The following is a 21,244-nucleotide window of genomic DNA, read 5'->3' as shown; positions in this document are numbered from 1 at the left end:
AAAGTACATTTTATCTTTTTTTTTTTTTAAAGATTTTATTTATTTATCAGAGAGAGAGGGGGAGAGAGCGAGCACAGGCAGACAATGGCAGGCAGAGGCAGAGGGAGAAGCAGGCTCCTTGCTCATTGGAGCCCGATGCGGGACTCGATCCCAGGACGCTGGGATCACGACCTGAGCCAAAGGCAGCTGCTCAACCAACTGAGCCACCCAGGCGTCCCCACATTTTATCTTTTAATCACAGAAAAGACCCTGTGGGTGGAGTATCCCTCATGGGAACTGAAACTACCTCCTCAAGCAATAAGGACTGCCCGAGCCAGCAAGACCCCATGTGACTGACCCTCAAGACAGTGATCAACCTGACCTTTGCTGCCCCTGCTGCATGTATCCACCAAACTTTGGCCCACATTTTCCTGATAAAAACCTAGAACGGTTTTCAACACTTTGAAGACAGTGTTTGAGACACTAGTCCACTGTCTGCCCAGTGTTTTGGCCTCACTGAAAAAAAAATTCTTTTTTTGATTTAAAAAAAAAATGAAAGTAAAAAAATTTTTAAAAATAAGTATTTTAGAAAGCAGTTAGGAAAGCTTTTCCAGTTTTTCTTTAGATTCTGCATCTAGGGGATCATAGCTGTGTTTCCAAGTAACATTTCCCAACCTGTGTTCTACTAGTTAGTAGTTCTAAAAGACTACTGTCTTGTCATTTTAAAAAAAAGGATTCTATGCTCAAATACAATTTGTAAATGTGAATTCAACTGAGATTTCTTTACTGGATAACTTCTGAGAATCTTTGTAATTTGTATTATGAATCTTGAATAGGGATTAAGATTATTTCTCAATATATTATTTCTTTTCCTGAAAGTCACAGCCACATTTGTCAATTACTATAATAGGATATTGATGGGGATCTGATATTTACATATGAATATGTGGAGACACAAACAATATTTTCTTTTTTTTTTTTTTTAATGGACAGGCACTCTATATCAGTGTTTCTTGGTTATAAATTATAGAAACTGAAATCCAGGTAGCTTAAGACAGAAAGAAAAAAGGACTGTCTGGGCATTCTGTAGAAAATCTAGGAGTGGGGCTAGCCTTGGGTACGACCAAATCCATATAACCAAATAATGTATTCAGGAACTCTCCTGATACCTCTCTCTGCTTCTCTGTGGTAACCTCATCTTCTCCTGCTGCAGTGGTATGGAGGCAGGTGTAGCGTGTTGAAGTGCTGTCCTTTAGCATTTAAAAGTGCCACCAGATGTTTGACGCACTGAACCGATGGTGGTTAACTTATGAAGATTCTTAAATTAGAGAGGGGAATGAATTTACCACAACAAATGTCACAAAGCAGCATTTCAGTAAGCATTTATGGAGCACCTCATGTCTCCAGCAAGAGTGTCAGTATGTATATAGATCATCATCAGTTTTGGTCTTCTTTCTCATACAATATTTCCACTCCTCAATTCTGTCTGCTTGATGTTAATCCTTATGTTTTAAAAGAAAAGTCAAAATCCAGGAGATTCGGGTAGCATACTGTGAGGAGGGTACCATACTGTGAGGAGGAGGCAGCATATGGACCAATAAGATACCAGAATTAAACAAGGAAAATATTTGGTTTTAAAGTTGGAATTTTCCTGTCTTTATTCATAAACATATGCCTAACCAAATATCCTGCCTTCTCTGACTGGAGGACAGGCAAGCAGGCATGAAGAGGCTAAGGTACTTGTGCACATATGCTTAGAAATGGATTTCTCACTATAAATGAGGATCCAAGGAATTTCATGTATTATTGGGATTCTTTAAGATATCCAAAATTTAATGCCTTTGAAACCCATTTACCTAATATTTTCACAGTAGGTTCTTTCTTTAATGATGTCATCACTTTATATTAAGGTTTACTTCTATCAAATTATAGTGCTTATTTGATTCAGCGACTGCTTTCTGGTACACGAATGCCTGAACTTTCGAGAACAAATCATTCTTTTCTTAAAGATCTGGAACCTATTGCATTAAGAAATACTGAAACAGAATTAGAGTATTTGAATTTCTGCAGTTAATTTTCCTAATTAAGACATTTCAAAAGGTATGGCCACGTTAGGTTTAGACTGCTTTTAGATTAGGGAAAACATAAATTTTTCAAATGTAGTCAAATAAGAGGTGTAATCTTGCTTTACACATCATTTAATCTACTTGTGATGTTGACTACTTTAGTTTTTAAGAATTATTTTTTCAGCAAATAAAATGTTTTTAATAAAACATAAACTGTGTCAATGTTTTTGTCCCAAGTACATTTTTTCCAACTTATCATAAACCTTTTACATTTGTCCATCTTTTTATTTATTCTTCTTTCTCATTCTCTCCATCCTGTTTTTTCTTTTTCTTTTTGCTATTAAATATTGTTCTCCAGTGAATAGCAATGTTTTTCTTTTGGGCTCTGATCCCAGAAACATATCGTGCATGAACTCAAAACCTATAAAAACATACTTTGCTTCACAGTATTTATAATAAAAATCCAGGAAAATCCTCTTTAAAAATTAGGTCTAGTTATTTCATCTTTGAATCAAAGTAATATAAAACATAATGCACGTATTACTAAAGTAACCTTTACATGTCACTATATTTACTGAAAATACTTTAATGAGTATCTATTTGTTAATAAACTTTTGAAGTTTCTTCTTTTTTTTATGTTCTTAAAAAGTATAGAAATGGCAGTGTGAATTAATAGTATAAAATAATACATAGAATTAGTTCAGCCCTTTTGTGCATTCAGCAAAAATCTAAATCAGTGATACATATGTAGCATACAGTCTTTCAGTTATAGGTAACTGTTGTGTATAATCACTGTATTTGTAGTTATTCATAAGGCAGTTCTGAAGATTTTAAAACATTCATTCTTTGTGCTTATATATGTGTGTGTGTGTTATGATGGATTGATTAGAAATTTAATTTCTTTTATCAGAAAAATAGGAGAATATTTTTATTTCATTTAAACTTCTCACTCACAATCTGGACTTTTTTTTTTTTTTTTCAAAGATTTTATTTATTTGACAGAGAGAGAGGGAACACAGGCAGGGGGAGTGGGAAAGGGAGAAGCAGGCTTCCTGCCGAGCAGGGAGCCCGATGTGGGGCTTGATATCCGCTTCGATCCTAGCACCCTGAAGGCATGACTGGAGCCAAAGGCAGATGCTTAATGACTAAGCCATCCAGGTGCACTGGATTTTTTTTAACTATACCAAAACCACTGATATGGTATCTGCCAAACAAAAAGAAAGTTTCCTCCGTTGTGTGGGGATAAGATGGCCACAAATCAAAAAGATGAAGATGGGTGGAGGGAAAATGGAAATATGAATTGGAATGTAGAAAGTTGTTGGAAGTATGTCAGGGTACTTTGCGACAATTTAAAAATATTCTATGCATCATGGAAGAAATTGCTTTCATTTTTATTCCTATTAACATTACAGAGTAGCTCTCCTTAAGGGACTAATAACAGTATAAGTAGAAATTCATAGAAGCAGCATAATTCCAAGACATTAATGAATTTTATAAATTTGTAAAATTTATAAAATATCTCTAGTTTGATATTATAGATAATTTTTTTAGCACTGAATTATATAGTGCTTCTGTTTTTTTTTTAACTTTTAGACACCAGGTCTGACTTTTCACACATAAATTTCAGTAGAAAAAAAATTTACTGTAGCACTGGTAGTATGCTAAACATAGTATAGACCATCAATAATTTGGGCTGATTTGAACCGAATGCAATATATCTTGTGAAAAGTGTAGCCTGCCTTGTGCCAATAATAGGGAAGATGAGAAGCTAAAAAAAAGGTAGTTTTTAAAAGTGCTTGCTTTTTCTTTAGGACCTTGAAGTTCTACATTTCCTAGTGTCACTTGAGAAGTAATGAATAAAATAAAAGATATGATAAACTATAAATAGTAGGTTTTAGGGGCATCTGGGTAGCTCAGTGGGTTAAGCCTCAGCCTTTAGCTCAGGTCATGATCTCAGGGTCCTGGGATCTAGCCCCGAGTCAGGCTCTCTGCTCAGCAGGGAGCCTGCTTCCCCCTCTCTCTCTGCCTGTCTCTCTGCCTACTTGTGTTCTCTCTGTCAAAAAAAAAAAAGTAGGTTTTATGCCATCAGTGAAAATGGGTTTAGGGAGACCTATTAGGTATAATAAGTTGAGGTTCTGCCCTAGAGGAACGTATAGTCTATCCCCAAAGTGTTGTGATAATAAGATTCCATTTATTATCAGAAATAAAATGTTCCCTTGGGAACTGCTGGCTTAAAATAAAAATAAAAATGAGTTATCTTGATTTTTATCTTGTTTAAATTCTTTAAATTTTACTAAAAATTTTAGAAGCCTAGGCTTTTCAGTCTAGAGCATGAGCAAGGATCAAGTTGTAGGTTCACTTCTGTGTAAGCTAGTTTGTTTTATCCAAAATATAGCCTATTCCCTTGCTCTGTGACATACATATACTATTGATCAAAGGAAGGACCAAATCTGTAATCACCCTCAATCAGTTACCAGTACTAGAAGAATTGATCTAAGTCCTTGATAGTTCACAAGATGTATGATAGCAGTATATAAAAACCAGTAGACATTTTAGATATCAAATCTTTCAAATAGCCCTCTCTATATTACTTATTTAATCCTGGTGTGATTAGTTGGGGAAATAAACTGGATAACTAAAGAGACTGATAATTTGTGTAGCCTTTGCTCTGTTATGTGATCTTAATTAGGTAGATTTCACTTAGTTCACTTTTATTTTCCTTTTTTTTTTTTTTAAGATTTTATTTATTTGAGAGGGAAACAGTGAAAGAGAGCATGAGAGAGGAGAAGCAGACTCCCCGTGGAGCTGGGAGTCCGCAGCAGGACTCGATCCTCGTACTCCGGGATCATGACCTGAGCCGAAGGCAGTTGCTTAACCAACTCAGCCACCCAGGGGCCCCTCGCTTAGTTCACTTTTCTTGTGGGCAGATATTTATTCAGTGAATTAAAGGAATGTTCAAAAAACAGAGAGTATCTTAAACTGGTTTTGAGACTAATCCCAAAGCTGGGTTTTCTTCAGGAGATACCATGTATGAATCTTATTCATTTCTTTTTAAAAAATTTTTTTTATTTTTAAATTAACATATAATGTATTATTAGCCCCAGGGGTACAGGTCTGTGAATTGCCAGGTTTACACACTTCATAGCACATACCTACCCCAATGTCCATAACCCCACCACCCTCGCCCTACCCTCCTCCCCTCAGCAGCCCTCAGTTTGTTTTGTGAGATTAAGAGTCTCTTATGGTTTGTCTCCCTCCTAATCCTACCTTGTTTCATTTATTCTTTTCCTACCCCCCAAACCTCCCACGTTGCCTCTCAACTTCCTCATATCAGGGAGATTATATGATAATTGTCTTTCTCTGATTGACTTACTTTGCTAAGCATAATACCCTCTAGTTCATCCACATCCTGGCAAGTGGCAGATTTCATTTCTTTTGATGGCTTCAAATCTTATTCATTTATTAAGGAATGATGTTTATATTGGTTATTTAGGATTAATACTAACCAGGTTTTGAATCAAATGAAGTCAGGGGTCTGCATATATAACTTCTGGCACTTTATAGGAATTTTGGTGTTTAATTTAAATGTGACTAATAAGAGGGTTTTAATGGCCTCAGATTAAAATTAACCACACAGAGAAGTCAACTATGAACACAAAAATGTAGTTTGACTTTTAAAAGTATATATATTTTTGGGAGAACTGGAATGGACACAGGTTGCATCATTGTCCTCTAATTGCAGACAGTTGAGTCACTTTACTTTTTTCACCAGGTTAATAGGTCTTTAGGAGATGATTTAATCTTGCCAGTGTTAGTATTTGGATTCTTCATATGGAGAAACTCAAAAGTAGATTAGATTGCATAAAAGGGTGCATTGATAGAGGTATATAAGGTATTCTTAGTTTTTCTTTTCCTCCTTAATTCATTCATAACATTTTAAATTTGTAAGATAATATGAGTTACCTAAGCCAGTAAGACTTCAGTGACAATGCAAAGACATTAATGAGGGAGCATAGATAGCTATTGTTAAAGGTTAGGTATTAAAGTACTTACTAGGGGCGTCTGGGTGGCTCGGTTAAAGCCTCTGCCTTCGGCTCAGCTCATGATTCCATGGTCCTTGGATCCAGCCCCGCATTGGGCTCTCTGCTCAGCAGGGAGCCTGCTTCCTCCTCTCTGCCTGCATCTCTGCCTACTTGTGATCTCTGTCAAATAAAGAAATTTTTTTTAAAAATCTTAAAAAAATAAAAAAAGTACTAGTAACCACATTTTTTTCTTTAATTAATATTAAATGTTACAGAAATATGTTCAAGCAAAAATACATTTTCCACCAACAAAATCAAAGGTTTATAAAATTGCAAAAAAAACTACAATATTAATAAAGTTTACATAAAGTAAGCTCTCTTCTGGTGTGGTAAAAAAAATATATATATATATATGTAAAATATAAAATTTGTTATTTTATCCTTTTTTAAATATACAATTCAGTAGCATTAATGACATTCAGAATGTTGCACAACTGTCACCACGATCTATTTCCAAAAATTTTTCATCACTGCAAACAGAAACTCTGTACCCACTAAGCAATAACTCCCCATTTCCCACACCTCCCAGTCCCTGGTATCCTCTGATCTATTTTCTGTCTCTGGATTTGCCTATTCTAGGTATTTCATATACATAGAATTGTATATTTGTCCTTTTATGTCAGGCTTATTTCATTTTAAATAATGTGTTCAAGGTTCATTGATACTGTGGCATGTATTAGAACTTTGTTCCCTTTTATGGCTGAAGAGTATTCCGTTGTATGTATATACCACATTTTGTTTATCTGTCCATCTGTTGATGGACACTTGGATTGTTTCCATGTTCAGGCTATTGTGAATCATTCTGCTATGAATATTTGTGTATACATATCTATTTACAACCCCTGTTCAGGGGCACCTGGGTGGCTCAGTGGGTTAAAACCTCTGCCTTCGGCTCAGGTCATGATCTCGGGGTCCTGGGATCGATCCCCACATGGGGCTCTCTGCTTAGTGGAGAGCTCTCTTCCTTCCTTTCTCTCTGTGCCTGCTTGTGATCTCTCTTTCTGTCAAACGAATAAATAAAATCTTAAAAAAAAAATAAATAAAACCCCTGTTCAGTTCTTTTGGGTATATACTTAGGAGAACAGAAACTTTTTTTTTTTTAGTATTTTATTTATTTTAGAAATAGGCAGAAAGAGAGAGAGGAGGAAGCAGGCTCCCTGCTGAGCAGAGAGCCCGATGCTGGACTCGATCCCAGGACCCTGAGATGATAAACAGAGCCGAAGGCAGAGGCTTTAACGCACTGAGCCACCCAGGCGCCCCAACTTCTTTTTTTAAAAAATATTTTATATATTTATTTGAACAAGAGAGTGACAGAGGGAGAGGAGAAGCAGGCTTCCCACTGAGCAGGGAGACCCATGTGGGGCTTGATCCTAGGAACCCGGGATCATCACCTGAGGTGAAAGCAGATGCTTAACTGACTGAGCCACCCAGGCCTGCAAGATAAACTTTCATATACAGCTAATGGAAGAGACCTTAGATTGGTTAAGTCTTTTTAAACAAGATCCATAAGATGTAAATAATAAAGAAAAAAAATTAGTGAATTTGATTACCTTAAAATTAAAAAATTCTATTTTAAAAAAGATACTATACGCATAGACCAACTTATCACTGAACAGACTGAATAAAAGTTTACTAGCAACAAGAATTGATATGTGGAATATACAAATAATTTATGCTAATCAACCAGAAAAGATAGATCCTAACAGTTAAATGAGTATAGTAAACTAATAGGTGATTCATAGAATCACCCAAATAACTAGTAAATACTTCTGGGCATTTACTCTGAAAAAAATTATACTGCTGTCCACAAGGGGTTATGTGCAAAGATTTTGTCCATTACAGCCTGTTTGTGTAACAGGAAGTTGGAATCAACCTTAGATTTATACACTAATAGGAGAATGGATGCATCCTCTAACACTCGGCTGCAATTAGAAGCACTTACCTAGATGAACATATACTACATGGAAATGTCTTAAAATTATAGCATGCTGTGAGAATAGTTTAAAACTGAACAAGGTCCACAACAATAATATTTGGATAAATTAAAAATATATATTCAGGAGCTCCTGGGTGGCTCAGTGAGTTAAGCCTCTGCCTTCAGCTCAGGTCATGATCTTGGGGTCCTGGGATCGAGTTCCGCATCAGGCTCTCTGCTCAGCAGGGAGTCTGCTTCCTCCTATCTCTCTGCCTACTTGTGATCTCTCTCTGTCAAAAAAAAAGGTCTATCTATCTATCTATCTACATATAAATAGATATTCAAAGAACATGTTTTTTAAAAAATAAATAAGTATCCAGCTCATATACCAAATTAAGTGTATAGACTTTAGCAGCCATAGAGGAATTTTAAGCTATAGACTTTGCAGCCATAGAGGAACTTACCTCTTAAAGTAAACAGTTCAAGATTTTTTTTACATTTAAGCTGCAAATAAAATTTCATGGTAAAGAGAATCAGAAACAAATAAAAGAAGAAATTAAATTCCACCCAGTGCCTCCAGACCACCACCATTTCCTTAGGAGAGAAAGTGTGGTAGTACAAAAGATACCCATATTAAATCCCAGGAACCTGGGTATATTACCTTATTTGAAAACGGGGGTCTTTACAGATGTGATTAAGTTAGGGGTCCTGATATGAAGAGACCAACCTGGATTATCCAGGTGGGCCCTAAATCTAATAATAAATGTCCTTATAGGAGACAGAAGAGGAAAAGATTGACACAGCAAAGAAGGCATTGTGAAGACAAAGACAGAGATTGGAGTGATATGACCATAAGCTACAGAATGCCAAAGACTACTTATTGCTGTCAAAGGCTAGAAGAGTTTTAGAACAGAGTCTCTCTCCTCTGAGAGTCTCTGTAGGATATGGGGCTGTTGCAGATAACCTTGATTTTAGACTTATGGCCTTAGGTCTGTAAGAGAGTAAATTTCTACTGTTTTAATCCACTACGTTTTTTGGTAACTTGATATAGTAGCCAATAGGAAACTAATATAGAGGGATATGATGTTGCTTTCTTGTGGTTTTTAAGACTTCTCACACAAAAGACCTTGCTGCCGATTGTATAAAACAGCTTCCTACAGTGTAGTGGCCTTTCTATTTCCTCTTTGGAAGATGAAGACTGTAGCAACCTCTTGGTCCATGAAATTGATCCACAGATTTTGGAAATCTGCCCCAGCTTATCAGATGGAAATACTTCATGCTGTAGTATTTGGCTTTAGGCTATTTCTTCCACAGAGAAACCAACTTGTAATTTTAGGTTCCATACTCTTGTTGTCAATGAACAAATGGATATAGGCATATTTAACTGAGTAAAAAATTTCTCAGCATGGGATATTTTTAAAGACTTAGACTTTCACAATTAATAATTGAATAATATACATATAATAAAGGAATTTATAATGGGCACATGTACATAAGTCTATATGAGATCCTTAAAAACGAATTTTTTAAAAAATTTTGGTCAGGGAATATGGATTTGAATAATTGAACATTTTACAACAGATAGTTTTCTTAAACATTAAGTAGGATGAACAATTTCTTCTTCTTCTTTTTTTTCTCTCTGTCAAATAAATAAATAAAATCTTTTTTTTTTTTTTTTAAGATTTTATTTATTTATTTGACAGAGAGAGATCACAAGTAGGCAGAGAGGCAGGCAGAGAGAGAGAGAGGAGGAAACAGGCTCCCTGCCGAGCAGAGAGCCTGATGTGGGACTCGATCCCAGGACCCTGAGATCATGACCTGAGCCGAAGGCAGTGGCTTAACCCACTGAGCCACCCAGGCGCCCAATAAATAAAATCTTAAAAAAAAAAAGTCATAGTCATACAAGATACAGAACTTTAAAAGTACTGTATAGATCAGCTTATTCCATTCCTCTTTATATGGGATACAAAAACCTGAGATCCAGAGAGACTCCCTCCTCTAGCTAGTTACTGACAGCTTTCTCTTCCAGTTCTCCTTTCCTCTAGAGCTTTCCCACAGTGACTGAATTTGGTTGTTTTGGAGGCAGCTGTTTAAATTGTTTTAGCAGAGAATATCAACAAGAGCTGTGCTTTAGTGATCTGGCAGTGTGTGGAGGGGACCCTGAAAACTAATGCATAATGAGGTGTTTTTGGCCATAGGTAACAGAAACCTCAATTTAAATTTGCTTTTTTTTTTTTTTAAGATTTTTGTATATTTATTTGACAGAAAGACAGTGAAAGAGGGAACACAAGCAGGGAGAGTGGGAGAGGAAGAAGCAGGCTTCCCACTGACCAGGGAACCTGATGTGGGGCTTGATCCCAGGACCCTGGGATCATGACCCGAGCCAAAGACAGCACTTAATGACTGAGCCACCCAGGTGCCCCTAAATTTGCTTTAATAATATGGTAGTTTACTATATCATACCAAGAATCTAGAAATAAGGTAATTTTAAGATTTGTTAATTTAGAGCTAAAAGACATAGTGGAGCATCCCTCCCAATCTCTTCCCTTGCTTCCCTCCTATTTCTCCCTATCTCTTTCCTTCTTTCTCTTTGCCATTTTCAGGTCCTTTGGTTTGGATCACTTCATTATATAGTGACTTCCAGAGGCAGAAAGAATCCATTCCCTGACCCTCCCCACCGCCTGACATACACATACCTTCTTAAGGGCAAATATGCTAACAGTGAACTTGCATCATTGGTCGTTGGGCAGAATTAGATTCCGTGCCCAGGCAGAACCAGTCTCTGGAAGGAGGAGTGGAATTCCCTTGCTAGAACTGGTTGTTGAGGAGCCACAGTCACAGAGTTTGAGGGGAGGGGAGCGGTATGAAAATGGCTAAGTTAGATACAGAGTTGGATCATGTATTCCCAGGTAATGCAACTGTATCCTTTGGGGCTATCTTCTCTACAGAACAGAGGAAACAAAACAAAAACACAAAAACAACGCCTTGTTTTTTTTCTACATGTTAACGAATAACTTTACAAGATTGTAAAACATGTGGGTCCTAATTGGTTTTTAGTTTTACATTTCCCAAGAGAGGCAAGTGAGCCTCAGGTAGGTTTATTAGAAATGCATGACATGAAAAGGTCACATAATCATATATTTTTCTTATTTCCAACCTTGAATATTTTTTTTTCAACAAGAGTAAGAGTGGTTGTTAGGGGAGATGGCGAAGGAAGAAAAAAAGAATGGGACAAAAGGCCTGGTTCCAAACTATGCACATATTCCTAATTAGGCAGTGTTTCTTTTTGCCATATGATTTGATTTGTTTCTACAGGCTGGGCTTTACTTTTTCTTTTTTTTTTTTCTTTTTTGTTTTTTGAAGATTTATTTTTTTCAGAGAAAGAATGAGAGAGAGAGAGCATGAGCTGGGGAAGGAACAGAGAGAGAGAGAGAGAAGCTGACTCCCTGCTGAGCAGGGAGCCCAATGCAGGAGGCATCCTGGGATCATGACCTGAGCCAAAGGCAGACACTTAATTCACTGAGCCACCCAGGCACCCCATGGGCTTTATTTTTTCTTTGTTCCCCTCGTACAGTCTCAAAACATAGTGTGACTTGTAGTCACTCATTGTTCTCCTTTTCGGCTTAATGCCGAGAGTAGTTTCCTTTGGGACCTTGACCACTGAAAAAGTTTTATTAAATTTCTTTTTTTTTTTTCCTTCACTTAAAAAAAATAAGATTTATTTGAGAGTGAAAGAGCAGGGAGTGGGGAGCAGAAGGAGAGGGAGGGAGAGAATTTCAAGCCGACTCCAGCTGAGCATGGAGCCTGATGTGGGGATTGATCCCACAACCCTGAGACCAGGACCAGAGCCATAATGAAGAGTCGGGCATTTAACCCACTGACCTCCCAGGTGCCCCAAGGTTTTTTTAAATTCTTAAATAACATTCATAAACCAATTTAACCATAAACCAAATTAGTTTCATCTTTGGCAAATAAGTCAAAATGCATAACAGTACCCAGCATGGTATTTAGCACAAAAGTGCTTTGTGTTATTTGACTATTAATATTTATAGTTCACTAGTATAAGCTCTTTGCGGGCAGAGATTGTATCTTATTCACTGTTACATGTGTAATGCCTAGCACAGTGCCTGGAGTGTTGTAGTCAGTATTTGTCAAATAGTTTAAAATACCAAGCTTATTTTTATTTAATTTATTTATTTTAAAAAACTTTATTTATTCTTTTGACAGAGAGAGAGAGCAAGAGGGGGAACACAAGCAGGGGGAGAAGGAGAGGGAGAAGCAGGATTCCTGCTGAGCAGGGAACCTGCTGTGGGGCTTGATCCAAGGACCCTGAGATCATGACCTGAGCCGAAGGCAGATGCTTAAGGACTGAGCCACCCAGGCACCCCCCAAACTTATTTTTTAAGCAAAGCATGTGCTACAACAGTGTTCTTCAAACTCTGATTATATAGCCCCTGAAAGAATTTTTTAAAAAATCCCTACCCTCCACACGTTTTTAAGTTGACATTTAAGTTTTCCATCATAAGTTTAAATAGTTGCAAAGGATATAATTTCTGGTTTGCAAATATTGACATATTTAAATAAAACTGTTACATCAATTTAAAAATGTATCCAACAGGATATAAATACCATAGAAATTTAAATATCATTCATTTAAAAAAGACATGAATGAAGCCTTCACTAACCATTGTGATTTTTACATAGTTTCTTTTTCTCCTTGAATTTGTATTTCTAGTTCCATTCTCCCACAGAATTTTATCCTAATGTAATATATTTTTATGCTTGAAAAATCTTCTACAGATTAGTTTCATTACCATGATTTTCATGATTCACTAACATTAAAAGATTATAAAATTTTCTGTAATTACTGGATTGTCTTATTGTTGATACACAATTGATCAAAACAGCATAAACATATTACATATTATAAAAATTATTTAGCAAATTATTTTTAAGCAAAAAAAAGGTTAAATGTAACTGGGAATGCATCTTTGAACAAGATAAGGCAGAGCGAGCATATTTTTTGGAGTCTTGATTAAAGGAGATTTCCTGAGGTGCCTGGGTGGCTCAGTCCGTTAAACTGCTGCCTTCAGCTCAGGTCATGATCCTAGGGTCCTGGGATCAGGTTCCGTGTTGGGCTCCCTGCTCAGCGGGGAGCCTGCTTCTTCTCCCTCTCCCTCTGCTACACCCCCTGCTTATTGCTTTCTCTCACTCTCAAATAAATAAATTAAGTCTTAAAAAATGACTTAAGGGAGATTTCCTGATAATCTCTTGACTTGGCACATTAGAGGCAATGTGCCATCTTAATACCTGGTTTGATGGCAGGTGTGGTTTACTGTCATCAAGTTTCTCCTGGAGAAAGGACCACAGGGAGAGGGAAGCGGGAAGGGGAACTAGCATGATGCTTCCACCATTGCTTGGTATCAGGAGTATTGCTTTTACAAAGAGTATTGATGGGAATTAAGGATCTCAAAGCTGATTTCCTTAAAACTGTCTGGGCTTACATACACCTTAGTAAATCTTTGTGTGCCTGTTAGGCTACAGTTTGAAGATTGCTATCTTAATTTGTGGAGATCATGTTAACTGGATTTTCAGAAGTGTGATTAAGGGGACACGATGGCTGTAATGAGCCTGTTTTGTTTTTTTCTATCTCTTCCATTCCATGTGATTCTGGAAGGAGGGTCAGTCACACTGCCTCACCTCCCACAGGGACTGGCATAGCCAGTCACATTAATCCTGTTCCCTTGGCTCTAGTAATTTGTCCAGCAGTAGGCATAAAACCCAAAATCAGTCCTTCCCCGGAATTGGTATACAAACACTAAGGAAAAAGATTATACTTTCTTTCTACGATGAGCTGCTGAGCTTTGCAGATGTAACTCTGGAGCTGTTGGCAAGCAAGTGGGAGTGCCTATCTGCAGAATGAAGGCAGAAGAGCTAAAAGGCCCAGAGGCCAGACCAAGGGCCTCAGGGGGCATGGAATTTCAGTCCTTGAGGCTTTGGTTCCTGTGGCTCTTTTGATCCAGTGATCCTTCCCAATATCTTTCTCAGCTGCATGAGCCCCTAAGATGCTTTTTTTACTTGAGTTTGTTTAACTTGTATTTTGGTGCTGTTGAAGTAATTTAGTAGCAGCCTAGCAGAGTGAACATACAGTATTGTGAAAATGTCTTTTGTAAAATGGTAATTTTGAAAATTTTCTCTTCTAGATCGTTGGACCTTCAGATGGAAGTAGCTACATTATAGATTATTATGGAACCAGACTTATAAGACTGAGTATTACTAATGAGACATTTAGAAAAACACAGCTATACCCCTAAATATTTTAAAAAAGAAACAGTAAGTCATATGCATGAATAATCTTTATTATGGTATATTATCTGTATAAAATTATGAAAATGTGAGAGCCACAGGAAATTTAAGGAAGTTATCTAATGTTATAAACCTCTCATTTTGCTTATCTAGAAACACAGGTCTCCATTTGCCTGAAACATCTCTAGTCTTCTGTGAAGCATTTTTAGGTACCCTCATTGCTCCTGCAGGTCCTGATTCAGTCTTTCTTTGCAGAGATTGTGGTTAGAAGACAGAGTTCATAACAAAAAGATAGCATCCAATGCAAAAAGATATTTCATAGTATTACATGATGGTTATGAGGAAGGTATGTGTTATAGAGTTCAGTACAACATGTCTTTGCTGCTCTCCTGTTTTTCTGGGGTCAGTATGATCCTTAAACCTCTTCCTTCTCTTTTTCCCTAAACCTGAAGGTTGATTGAGTCTTAACATTGAACTAATCTTTTTTTTTTTCTTTTTTTGGTCAGAGAGAGCGGCAGGCAGAGCAGGCAGAGGGAGAAACAGGCCCCCCCCACTGAGTAGGGAGCCGAATTCGGAACTCGATCCCAGGGACTCTGGGATCATGACCTGAGCCAAACAAGCAATCACTTAACTGACTGAGCAACGCAGGTGTCCCAGCCCTGAACTGCTCTTAAGTATTTACGCTAACCTAAAGTTTGGCCGTGCCTATGAGAATTATTAAGTGGTCACAGCTTTAAATAGGTAATACACTTGGGTGAGTCAGAAATATCATCAGTCTTCCTGGTTCAACTCTCTGGTTCTCTAGGACTCTGCTACTATAAGGTTTTTTATTTCCAGGGCTGTGCATTGTCTATTCTAATAATCTTCCAATAATGCTAGATTTTTCTCAGGATTTTGATAGACTTACCAGGAAAATGATTCCCTAGCACAATCTCCTCTGCAGTTGAGAATTCCTGTATGACATGTAGGGTACAGGGTACTTGTTAGGTGATATTTCGCAGCTCTCAGAGAAGGCAGAGAGAAAGACAGGTAGGCTTTTTTTTTTTTTTTTTTTTTTAAGATTTATTTAGAGAGAGAGAGATTGAGAATGGAGACCAGTACAAGTGGGATGAGTAGCAGAGGGACAGAATCCTCAAATAGACTCCCCACCAAGCATGAAGCCTGCCAAGGGGCTAAATCCCACGACTCATGAGATAATGATCTGAGCTGAGACCAAGAGCCGGACCCCCAACCAACTGAGCCATTCAGGCACCTCAAGATAGGCTAGATGTTTTGGCCATAGTCCTAGTCCTAAGGGTTTTCAGGTGATTCTGTCTCAGAAGGTGCTTCGAGAGACCAAGAAAGGAACGGACATTTATTTTCTATGTTGTAGTGTATCAATAGGGTATGAAATATAGTTTTGCCACAAAGGTAGATTGTTTTTCTTTTCTCACAGTAAAAATATGGTATCTACCTTATAGTTATTTTTGTGAGAGTTGAACAGTGACAGACCCTGTCAGAATCTGAGGAATTTATTCAACTGATTGTCCAAAAAGTTTTTCAGATCTTTTCTTATAAACTCTCAGAGTCTTTGGATTTAAATGAAGCTTGGAGATCCATCTGCCTCTTCTTACCAGGGAATAAATTGAGACCTGCGTAAGTTGAGATTAAGATATAACTACTCAGTACAAAGCTGAGTTTTCGGTGCCTTCCCGGTGGTTTCCAGGTTTTTTGGTGCCTTCCCCTCGTGGTTGTGCACCACCCACCCCACCTCATCCCCCCACCAACTCTGTCATAAGCATCTTCATTTTGGAAGTTGTTAGTCCAACGTTATGAGAAAGTGTGTACAGTTTCACATAGTCCTATTTTCATACTGTAAATTGTTGTGTCTCTTTCAAAAGTATACAGATTGTTTTTAAACCATAAGTGGAAAAATTAAGCAAATGCAATTTGGAAAGCAGTTTCTTTCTCTGTAGTCTATTATATAAACTTTTAATTGGGATTCCAGACTCAGATTTGATATTTAAAACTTGAGGGGCTCATTGAGAAGGCACATCTCTGCACTGGCATTCCCATGATTTCCTATAGTATATATAGCAGTACTCAAAGAGAAAGAAAAAAATGTCCTATGAGTAAATGAAGCGTTAAAGTGTTCATCTACAATAACCTCATTTGACTCTTAAAATATTGTGTTTTAACGTATTTCTTTTTTCTGTTTTAGGGATTTCGGCTTCTTTGATGTCAGTAGAGCACCCTCAGTATGTGGATTTCCAGATTTTCCTTTTTCTTCTTCAAATACCACTTTATGGATTCTATATAACTTTTTGTTGTTGATATATATATTTTTTTGGTTGTTTTACTTAGAAACATTTTATTTAATTGGACTTTCTTTGAGAGCTGTGTGATAATTGAGTCTTAGGCTACTGTCTCTATGAGATAGATAGCTTATTACCCCAATACTCTTTAATGCCTTTTCCAAAGGCAAGTTGCCCCTTGTCAATTTTGCTCTGAAAAATAAAAGTATGACTTATTCACATTTTTTTAGTGCTTTATTATCAAGAAAACCCTAAATGTTGAATGTAGCTGTCTTCTGCATTTTGACCCTTCAAAGCAGTTCACCCACAGTGTGAACAAACACCATTTACTATGTTGCTCGGGGCCGCTGTGGGGTGTGAGAACCCACCTGTTTTTCTGCAGCTTTTAGATCCAAATCTGCCTTGGTATCTGTGGTGCGAAAGATCACTGGGGAGTCTGAAACCCTGAGGCAACATGGATACTCTGGCACTGATGCAGGCCTCCCAAGTGTGAACTGGCTCCTTTTTGCTGTGGGAGTGATGCACTAGCTCTTGGAAGGGCAACTGCTGACTCTTCTAGCTCAGCGCCATTGTATTGGAAGCTGGATGGACAAGGTGGGGACACCAAACATAGGATGAATATCTTCCATCTCTGAGCGCTGCCAGGCAGATACTGGCACAAGTGCCTTACATGATGCCCCAGTGTCTGAAGGAAGCAGTCCCAGTAACTTGGGGAGGGCTGTAAGAAGACGGAAATACCAGAAACATTATGTCCTCATAACACTGTCATGTTTTCTTCAGTAACAGGCATAACGATTTCACAATTACTTGGGTCCTGGCTCCTCAGAAGTAAAAACCATCATTTTTTATCACTCATTTTACTCAGACATATACGGTCATAGTACAGTTAGTTTCCTAACAGGTTAGTCATTCAGTAGCAGCTTCCGCAGTTGGTGGGAGATTATGCGGTATTGATACATGAAATGAATTTGGATTGACTCCTGATGTACACCAGGAATGGTCTCTTTGATTCATTTGTTGATTAAAATGCTGAGTGTCTACTATGTGGGAGGCACTATTCTAGATGCTGGGGCACAGCAGTGATCGAAACACAAATATACAGGCCTGCCCGTCAGGAGCTAATGGTCCCTGGGGGCTGACTTTTCACGGTGATAGTATTTCTGGCTGCAGTTAAGCTAGCTAGTCGATGCCCATTTTTTGAGTATTTCCTAGTTCCTTTTGGTTGCAAACAGTGCTTTGGATTTTAACCTCTGGATCCCCAAAGCCCAGATTTCAAAGTCGGTACATTTCTACAGCCATGGAAGTTCAATTATATAAGAAATACCTGCAATCCAGTCTTAAAAAGTCATCCTGACTCCTGCATGATTGTTCATTTATTAACGTGGCCAATGGGAAAGTCTTGTTTCAAAGCAGGTGCTTCTCAAAGTATTTATTCATCTTAGCTGTTCTCTGAAAGGATTGTAGAGAGAATCTAGAAATAAAGTCTCTTCACAATACATTCTTAAACTCATAGATTCTATTTTCTCTATAATTTCCTAAATTTACATAACAAAAACACATCAGATTTTCCACTTTGCCTAATTCTCTGTTGCCTGATACATGTCATTCTTTAACAAATGGAATATCTGTATCTTACTCTATTTATTTTTTATGTAAGTGCATTTAGTGTATGTAAATGCAGTTTTTATTTTTATTTTGTTTCATTTGACTTTCATGGAGAGCTATTTTATTTTGGCTGTTTGTTAGTAGTTTCTGTGAGTATGAGTCATATTTTGCTGTATGAGACGTTTTTATACGATAACTCTGCTTTTAGAGCAGGAGCCAAAATTGTGAGATGGATTAGCTCGATCATTCCTTGGGTTACTCCAAAACCCTCTACGATGGGATGGAATGGGTTCTTTCAATGCTACAGAAACAGTATTTAAATAGAAATATTTACAAATGATTCTACTTTAACCTGAAAGAATTAATACAATTCCCAAAAGTACCTCTCTACCCAGGAGGATTTCTTACCTACACTGTATTAAAATAAAAGACCTCTTTAGGACTTCAGAGATTGTGTTTTGTGTATGCCCAGCATCTGTTCATGGGATTCCTAGAACTATAAGAAATACTAGTTTGTGGGTATGTTTTGTTTTATTAAAAAAAAAAAAGTGTGACTTTTCCCATTATTTTAAGCTTGATACTTAACGGTAGGTTAAGTATATAATACTGGCAGACAGCAAGAACTAGCAGAAAGAAAAACCAGTTCTTAAAATGTACAAGTCTAAGATGTCAGTTCCTCTTCTTCATTCAAATACCTTAAATGTAGATATTCCCCAGGGTTCTGGCACCTTCCCTCTTCCTTTCTCCCATTAAGTCAGCATCCATTTTGCTTTTTTCTATTTGCAAAATTAATACAAGTATAACACAGAAAATTTTGGGAAAACACCAAAGGAGTACAAAGAAAAAAACTCATTCCACAGTTCAAAGATAACTATGATGATCTTGTTTTTATATATGTCCTCATAGTTTTTCCATGCGTTAGTTTCTTCATGAAAATGATATATTATCCATGCTGTTTTGTAGCCTGCTTCTTCACGTAAAGATTTTTCTATTTCAGTAAATATTCTTTTACAACATTTTTAATAGCTTATAACATTATTTTTAAAGGCTGCAGAATAGTCCATATCTGTATCATTATTTATGTAATTCCTTTATGTATTCTTTGGTATTTAAGTCATTCCAATAAATCAGCAACACACATTTATGATTCTTTTTCTCTAGAATTGCCATTCTTAGTAAAAAAAAATCATATATTAAAGTTCTTGATACCTATATACATTCCTAGTTAACCAAGGTAATGGAGAAGTATTGGGGAATGATGGTAAATCAATTAGTTTGATACAGGATGCTGAATAGTTGAATTATCTAATGCCCTCCAGAAAGCGTCAAGATAGAGGCTTTTTAAGAAGGAGTAAGTAGGAGGTGACCCCGGAAGAAACAGGTGCAATGTGAACATGGGGAAACAGACGGCAAAGGTTGTGACCATGAAGTGAATACTTAATCTCAGAGTTGGGAGACTTAAAGAGAGGAATAGATTAAAAAAGAAAGAAAAGAAAGATCCTAGTGCACAAGGAAAGAGAGGTCTCCCAACATCCTTCCTGCTTATTCTTCCAATATAACATGTAGCTGGACCCACCAGACCACATACTGGTTGATACTAACTTTATCAACTTTGCTATTAAAGCCAAACTCGACTTAGTATACTCAGTGTTGTATCCCTTGAATAACTGCATAATGGCTGAAATTGAGAAATTGGGGCCACACTATCATGTGACTCTAAATATCGCCAGGGATCCAAGATTTGCATGGTTACCATCCACACAAAAAGGAACCTATGCAGGTGACTGCTTAGTACAGAGAGTAACTCAGAAACATTGTGGCCACAGTTGACTGGCACCTTAAGTGAAGAATCTGGAAAATCCCTGGTGTTCCAGTCATGTACATTTCTAACCATAAGTACAACATCGAGGCTATTATACAGCCTATAATAATAGGCTGTAGCATGATTACTCCATTTATCCATTTGCTCTGTTACAAGCTGAGTGTGGACACTCACTCTTTGACATTATTATTATTTTTTTAAGGAAGTAGGAAGCTCAATCTCAGTGGTCTTTATTCTCCCTACTGACAGGAAAAGGAAGATAGGTAGATTCAGAAAATGAGAAAAGCTACTAATTAGGATGATTAGCAATAAAAAAAGAATACTGAACAGCACAGAATACCCAAATGAGTCCTGGATTAATTCATTTGTAGCTGAGTTGATGAGCCTGGTAACACTTATTCCTATTACCCTACCCCCCTTCCTTTTTTTTTTTAAACTTAAATATTTTATTTGTTTATTTGACAGAGAGCTAGAGAGAGAGCACAAGTAAGCAGAGTGGCAGGGAGAGGGGGAGAAAGAGAAGCAGGCTCTCTGCTGAGCAGGGAGCCCGATGTGGGCCTCAATCCCAGGACCCCGGAATCATGACCTGAGCCGAAGGCAGCCGCTCAACCAACTGAGCCACCTGGGCGCCCCACCCTTCCTTTTTTTAAAGGTTTATTATTTGAGAGAGAATGTGTGAGAAGAGGGAGGGGCAGAAGGAAAGAGAATTCCAGGCAGACTCTGCTGAGCACAGAGCTCGATGCGGGGCTCGATCCCACAACCCCAAGATCATGACCTGAGCTGAAATCAAGAGTTGGACACTTAACCAGCTGAGCCACCCGGGTGCCATTCTCTTTCTCTTTTTAAAGTAATCTCTGTATCCAGCGTGGACTCAAACTCAACCTTGAGATCAAGAGCTGGTTGCTTTATCAACTGAGCCTGTCAGGTGCTCCCACATTATCCTTCTAGAGCCCGCTATCTTAATTCTTAGTAAATGTAGCAATGCTCTTAAGGCTAGTCATTGTCTGATGGAGACCAAATGCCATTTACCTTCTTAGAAAATAGATATTTTTATGAGAGATATAAAAATATTAAAGCTTAAAATCTTAAAATTTCAAGAAGATTTTAGCTTGATAAAAGGTCCTTTTACCACTCTCCATGTGCAAGATATTATGCTAAGCTCATTTTATATTTTA

At 37.4% G+C, this 21,244-nt stretch overlaps 1 protein-coding gene and 1 pseudogene across 4 annotated transcripts in view; both read left to right on the top strand.

The window, feature by feature from the left end:
- The window catches only part of TM2D1 (TM2 domain containing 1), a 46,556-nt gene extending 29,693 nt beyond the window's left edge, over positions 1 to 16,863 (top strand). For all 3 annotated transcript variants that reach the window (XM_082687868.1, XM_082687869.1, XM_082687870.1), the window contains exons 6-7: positions 14,246 to 14,375; positions 16,549 to 16,863. In XM_082687868.1, the coding sequence (XP_082543994.1) occupies positions 14,246 to 14,356 (111 nt within the window). In that variant the 3' untranslated portion in view covers positions 14,357 to 14,375; positions 16,549 to 16,863. The remainder of the gene's footprint in view (positions 1 to 14,245; positions 14,376 to 16,548) is intronic.
- Positions 16,864 to 19,366: 2,503 nt separating this feature from the next.
- LOC309842884 (rRNA-processing protein FCF1 homolog pseudogene) lies at positions 19,367 to 20,290 on the top strand (annotated as a pseudogene). Its single transcript has one exon. The product of its transcript is annotated as an rRNA-processing protein FCF1 homolog pseudogene (transcript).
- The last annotated feature ends 954 nt before the right edge of the window (positions 20,291 to 21,244 follow it).

Source organism: Mustela nivalis (genome assembly GCF_964662115.1).
Source record: "Mustela nivalis genome assembly, chromosome: 10".
In the NCBI taxonomy this organism is placed as follows: Eukaryota; Metazoa; Chordata; class Mammalia; order Carnivora; family Mustelidae; genus Mustela; species Mustela nivalis.
Note: the sequence above shows the minus strand (reverse complement) of the source record. Positions and strands in the feature narration are given on the sequence as shown.